This window comes from Thunnus albacares, chromosome 12 (genome assembly GCF_914725855.1).
Source record: "Thunnus albacares chromosome 12, fThuAlb1.1, whole genome shotgun sequence".
Taxonomy (NCBI): Eukaryota; Metazoa; Chordata; class Actinopteri; order Scombriformes; family Scombridae; genus Thunnus; species Thunnus albacares.
In genome coordinates, this window is record NC_058117.1 from 30,072,284 (window position 1) to 30,078,947 (window position 6,664).

Here is a 6,664-nt window from a genome sequence, read left to right on the forward strand (position 1 = left end):
TTCAAATGAGACGTGAGCTTCATTGTATAAAAAAGGGTTAAACACACAGTATCTCTCTCATACTGCTCCTCTTCCTGGAATGAATCATAGCTTGATAACTCCTCCCTCTTCTTCCTGCTCTCAAACACAACAAGCTCCAGTCTGTCTACATATTTCCTTGGTCCTCCCCTTAAGATCTACAGTTTGAAGATGGGTGTAACCAACATGTAAAAGAGCTGCAGCCTCCATTCACTGCAGAAACACATGCTGTTAAGATCACAGCGCAAACTAGTTTCACTTCTCAGAAAGTGAAACTTAGACAGTCGTTGTCACTGAGAGGTGAAATGGCGCAGCAAGGAGCTCAGCTGGACGGAGCAAAATTCTGCTGTTCGATCTGTCTGGATCTACTGAAGGATCCGGTGACTATTCCCTGTGGACACAGCTACTGCATGAGCTGTATTAAAGGTTTCTGGGGTGAAGAGGATGAAAAGAAAATCTACAGCTGCCCTCAGTGCAGACAGGCCTTCGCACCGAGGCCTGTCCTGGTGAAAAGCACCATGTTAGCAGATTTAGTGGAGGAGCTGAAGAAGACTGGACTCCAAGCTGCTCCTGCTGATCACTGCTATGCTGGACCTGAAGATGTGGCCTGTGATGTCTGCACTGGAAGGAAGCTGAAAGCTCTCAAGTCCTGTCTGGTGTGTCTCATCTCTTACTGTGAGAAACACCTCCAATTTCATTATGAATCACCTAGATTTAAAAAACACAAGCTGGTCAACCCCTCCAAGAAGCTCCAGGAGAACATCTGCTCTTGTCATGATGAGGTGATGAAGATGTTCTGCCGTACTGATCAGCAGAGTATCTGTTATCTCTGCTCTGTGGATGAACATAAAGGCCACGACACAGTCTCAGCTGCAGGAGAAAGGACTGAGAGGCAGAGAGAGCTCGAGGTGAGTCGACAAAACATCCAGCAGAGAATCCAGGACAGAGAGAAAGATGTGAAGCTGCTTCAACAGGAGGTGGAGGCCGTCAGTCGCTCTGCTGATAAAGCAGTGGAGGACAGTGAGAAGATCTTCACTGAGCTGATCCGTCTCATCCAGAAAAGAAGCTCTGATGTGAAGCAGCAGATCAGATCCCAGCAGGAAACTGAAGTGAGTCGAGTCAAAGAGCTTCAGGAGAAGCTGGAGCAGGAGATCACTGAGCTGAAGAGGAAAGACGCTGAACTGAAGCAGCTCTCACACACAGAGGATCACAACCAGTTTCTACACAACTACCCCTCACTGTCACAACTCAGTGAACCTACAGTCTCATCCAGCATCAATATCCGTCCTCTGAGATACTTTGAGGATGTGACAGCAGCTGTGTCAGAGCTCAGAGATCAACTACAGGACATCCTGAGGGAGAAATGGACAAACATCTCACTGACAGTGACTGAAGTGGACATTTTACTGTCAGAACCAGAACCCAAGACCAGAGCTGAGTTCTTAAAATATTCATATGAAATCACACTGGATCCAAACACAGCAAACACACAGGTGTTATTATCTGAGGGGAACAGAAAAGCAACATTTATGAGTCAACACCAGTCTTATTCTAGTCACCCAGACAGATTCACTGAATGTTATCAGGTCCTGAGTAGAAAGAGTCTGACTGGACGTTGTTACTGGGAGGTGGAATGGAGAGGAGGAGCAGTTTATGTAGCAGTCGCATACAAGAATATCAGCAGAGCAGGAGGCTGGAAGGAATGTGCATTTGGATGTAATGACAAATCTTGGGCTTTAAGATGTGACACTAACAATTATGATTTTTGGTTCAACAATGTCTCAACTCCCGTCTCAGGTCCTGGTTCCTCCAGAGTAGGAGTGTACCTGGATCACAGAGCAGGTATTCTGTCCTTCTACAGCGTCTCTGAAACCATGACTCTCCTCCACAGAGTCCAGACCACATTCACTCAGCCTCTCTATGCTGGACTTCGGCTTGTAGATACTGAAGTCACAGCTGAATTCTGTAAACTCAAATAGACAGAAGTCATTTCAGACTTCATGTGTCAGATTCTTTGTTGTAATTCTTCACTTTTTTGTCTCCATTGTTCCTGACAGCTCGTTGCTGTGGTGTTTCTGAGCTGCACAGAGATCAGCTGTCAATCAAACTGAGATTGTCAACACTTTTTTATCATTTGTTGTTCTGATGGTGTTTTGAGTTTCTTTAAATGTCACTTTTTCCTGTGTGTTTTTATCCATAGAGGCTATCACTGCTCATGATGACATCTTTTACCTTCATTGATGTTTCTTCAGATGAAAATATAAACTTCTCTTTGTTCTAAATGTTCGTTTTATGTTTGTATTGATGTATTTGTTTGTTGTTGTTTCTTAAACAGAGAAAACAACAGAACTTCCTTTATTATACATATTTTGTTCTCATCACTTTGTAAATTTGTAAAGAAATGTGTTATAGAACTGTAATTATCTTGATAATAATCAATGAAGAGATAATTTATTATGTTGTTGTACATAGCTGACATTCTGGGTTAAACTAACTGATTGTCTGGATGAAGTGAATCTGAACATGAAATCATTGAACAAGAGTCATTTAACAGACTTTACTGATTGAATGTGTGAACAATCTGAAGCTTTATATAATCAATAAAGATGTTTTTGTCAAGATTGAACAAAGTATTTTCTTCTGTCTTCATCTCAGGATCTCATTCAAATCTTCTGGAGAAAATGTGAAACTAATATAAGAGTTTATTTGAGGCAGTTTTCCTCTTGAAACACCACAAAGTACAGAGTTCATGTTCAGAGCAGAAGAACGTTTGTCAGTCAGTCTCTGTACTTTCAGCTTTCTTCACTAAAACAGCTTCATCACAAAGAAATGAGCAGAGTTTTCTATCACTTGTTGTTTTATTTGTACATTGAGGCAATAAAGAGGATTTTGTACCTAGGTCTGAAAAAACTGATGAAATAATAAGAATTAATTTGATCAAATGTGGATGTGAAGATGTTTTGTTGAGTCCTGACACACATAAGACAACAGATATTGTGTCGTCATGAACTTGAGGTCTTTTAATTAGTTTTGATGTTGATTTTCATGAAGATGAAAGTTCAGAATGAGGCTGTCATGTTGGTTCAGTGTTTAGCTCTGTCACCTCACAGTCAGACGCTTCTGGGTTGTAAAGTTTTAATCCAGACTTGATTCAAACTTCTTGTGACTCATTTTGTTCGGGGTTTAATCTCTCAATCCACAAAACTGCCTGCTGTGCTGAAGACTTTCTGTTATTTATGCTTAACTGACAACAAACAAATGCATCTAAAACTGTCATGATTAGTGTTTCTGACAACTGTGATTGATTTATTGAACCATCACAGGTGAAGTTACTCCACCTTTTCTAGTCCAGAAGTAATTTAGGAATCATTTCATCATAATGATAACAAACATATGAAAAGCTGCATTCAGTCTAATCAGAATCAATATCAGGAGAACTTGACATGTTCATAATAGATGTTTGGTGAAGATTTGTGTTGACACCTGCTGTTTTGTTGCTCATCTCCTTTATCATGTTACTGTTTGTTAATCATCGAAATCATAATAAAGTAAAGAGCAGGGATGTGGGTAAAAGACAAACCAGAGTTTGGCTTCATCAGTTCCAGACTTTCAGCCAGTTTGTGGCTCAGAGACACAGAGGTGTGTGTGATGACAGGAAACAGGAGAAGTTGTGATGTTTCAGTATCCTCACATTGGTCCACTTCCTGATGTTTGACCGGGACTGACTGACAGAAATCAGCTCCTGTGAACAGAAAGACACACAGATGTTAACAGCTGCACTGAAACACAAAACAAGTCAACACACCAAGAGTCCAAAAAAGAAGTGAAGCTAAAAACAGATCAGCTGTGTTACCTGTGGACAGGTGTGAGCAGTGACAGGAAGCAGCCAGCAGGTGGCAGCACATCATCATAACAGTAGTGGGATAGTCATGACAACAGATGACAGTGTGTGATTGGTTGACCCTGAGGGAGACTGGTGTCTAGTTCATACATGTTGGTTCTGTTTGTCATCATGAACCCAACATGAAAATTAAAAGCCGTTTTAACTTTAACAAAGAAGAGTGTCTTGTGTAATAAATGTGAGGATTTTTCCAAACATGAAGGAAAAAGGTGAAAAAGTGTCTCCAACCACGACTGAAGCAGAGAGAAAATAATCCAGAACAAACAACTTCAAATCACCACAGAACTCTGAAAGAAAACAAGTTTAGATTTTTTCAATTTATATTTACACAGTAAACGTTTTAGAAACTATATACAGTATTTTAAACATAATTTTATTTCAATATTTGTTAAATTAAGCAGCAAAAGACAAACCGATCTGTTTGACCTGCAGACGGTTGTCTCAGAGGTCACATAATGAAGCAGCTCTGTTACACAGTTTGTGTCTTTTTGTTGCGCTGCAGCTCACATTCAACAGTCACATTCACAAGTTATAAAAACTCTGATATCACATTACTCGGTCGTCATAGAGACCCATCTGTAGTACAAACTGTGTATACACAGGGCTCATTATTTGTTATTCAATTAGGTAATTAAAATAACTTCTGTCTCTGCACTGCTGGAACACTCCTGCATTTCAAATTGGACATTTACTATTAGCTTCATAGGGTTGCTGCACACTTTTTAATGCTCTTTAAGACCTCAACATGGAAAATGTAACAAAACCAACAAATGCACATTAGGTCTGAGCGATACCTTTGAAATCAATATCACTATTATTATTGATAGGGATGTTTTTGTTATTCAAAGTAAATAGTCAACATGAGCCTGAGACTGAGTCAAGGCCAACAGAAATAGTCCTGTTCTAATACAAAGCTCCAACTGATTAACCAGCAGCCACTGAAGAACTTTTTAATTTTGTTATTTCAGAGTTAATTCTGTATGAAACCTCACGACTCAAGAAATTACACAAGTTCTAGACATAAAGTAAACTAGCTCAGCAGTTCTGGACATACAGAATATCTACCAACCTTTCATCCACTTTAACAGCCCATTAAACAAGTAGGAAACAAGATTTAATTAGTGTTTATTTTGATATTTCAGTAATACATAGTAAGCTTCTGTCAGTGAGTTGGGAGTTCTGTCCTACTCAATGACGGTCTGAAGGTGAAAAATGCTTCGGTTGTTTCTTTATTTTCTTTCTCTGTTGTTTGACAATGTACAAGCTGTACTCTGGTCCTGGCTTGTTTGAATTTATGGTGTCTTGTAAACCAATGCAGGCTGAGCAAAGTCTTCTCCTCTGTTTTGTTTACTTCCTCAATCTGTTACCTTTAGCCGGACCTGACTGAGTCGAAACCGAAGTCCAAAGTATTTTATATTTAAACAAGTTAATCCTGTGAGTCTGCATTGATTCAGAATTTAAGACCGACCATAATTCAAAATAAGGATCTGCAGGAAATGTGAAATAAAATGAACCTATTTCTAAATGAAAATCTGCAGGATCATTTTTTTTTAAAAAACTGAGGCTGGTTGTTCGTTGTGGGTGGTGCTGTACAAGCTCCAGTAACGTGTCTGACATTAAGTCCTGACATGAATTGCTCTGCGTCTGGCTCATCACTGGGGACCAGTTTGCCGTGGGAGACCCTACCAAGAGCTTTGCTCCAGACAACACAGCTGCCAGCATCCTCTGAGCACACAAACCCCTCCACCACAATAAGGTGGCAACTCACAGAGAGGTCACATGGTCACATGGTCTGTGCACTGACTGGTGGACCAGAACTGAACATCGACTCACAAGTTGAACTACAACTATTCACCTGTGAGTAATAACCAGTAGAATTGTTTCTGAAAATTTCCCTGACAGATTGTCTTTAGTGGATCCAATAATCAGTTGTTTTGGGGACATTTACACCAACGTTTTTACCTTTACTGGTGTTTCTATTAGTCTTTTCAGTGGTGGATCATGAATCAAGGCTCACTGTTTTTTCTGCTGCTGTTACAGAAAGAACTTTAGAAAGCAAAGCCAATGACAATGTTTCTGTAGAGATGCAGTCGGGGCAGATAATATATATATATATATATATATATATATATATATATATATGTATATATATATATATCAATATATCAATATATCAATAAATGTGAAAAACAAGTTGTTTTCTAGTTTTTGTTTAATTTCTATTCCAATTTGCCGATTTGAAGACATAAAGAGGAAAAGCACGTGGATTTCCTTTTTTTAAACTCACGAAAAACAGAAAAAGAGAAAAATAAAATAAAATATTATATATTTCTTTATCCTGTTATCAAACAAGTTGATCACAGCTTTGGACAGAGGGTAACACGGATCATTACAGTCTCCAGTTTAACTGCAGAGCCAAATAATCTGGTGAATTCATGTCCTGTGGGATTCAGAGCTGCAACAACATTATTTACTTTTTGTATTTTTTAGATCTAACATTAGAATATAACTTCTAGTCAATTATCTTAAAACAGTTCCGAGTTTAAAATGCTAAAAGCACTAATACTGAACATTAATTGATTAATATTTTGAGAAATTCAATATTTTACAAGAGTGTTTCATGTCTTCATTCTTTATCTATTGTGTTTGAAATGTTGCATTTAAGAAAAAGTTGAACTGAGCTGGATTTTAGGAGAATACAGTAATTCAGAAAAACAGGGAGTCATCTGTAGATCTCTCCCAAAT

The 6,664-nt window shown here is 38.8% G+C and overlaps 1 protein-coding gene across 1 annotated transcript; it reads left to right on the forward strand.

Annotated features, from left to right (window-relative positions):
* The first annotated feature begins 303 nt into the window (after positions 1-303).
* Positions 304-2,025, forward strand: LOC122994227 (tripartite motif-containing protein 16-like). Its single transcript, XM_044368806.1, has one exon. The coding sequence runs from the start codon at positions 324-326 to the stop codon at positions 1,995-1,997; it is 1,674 nt and encodes a 557-aa protein (XP_044224741.1). The 5' UTR covers positions 304-323; the 3' UTR covers positions 1,998-2,025.
* The last annotated feature ends 4,639 nt before the right edge of the window (positions 2,026-6,664 follow it).

What these genes read in the sequence shown, in the direction of transcription:
- LOC122994227 (XM_044368806.1), top strand. Translation starts at nt 324, where the DNA reads ATGGCGCAGCAAGGAGCTCAGCTGGACGGAGCAAAATTCTGCTGTTCG.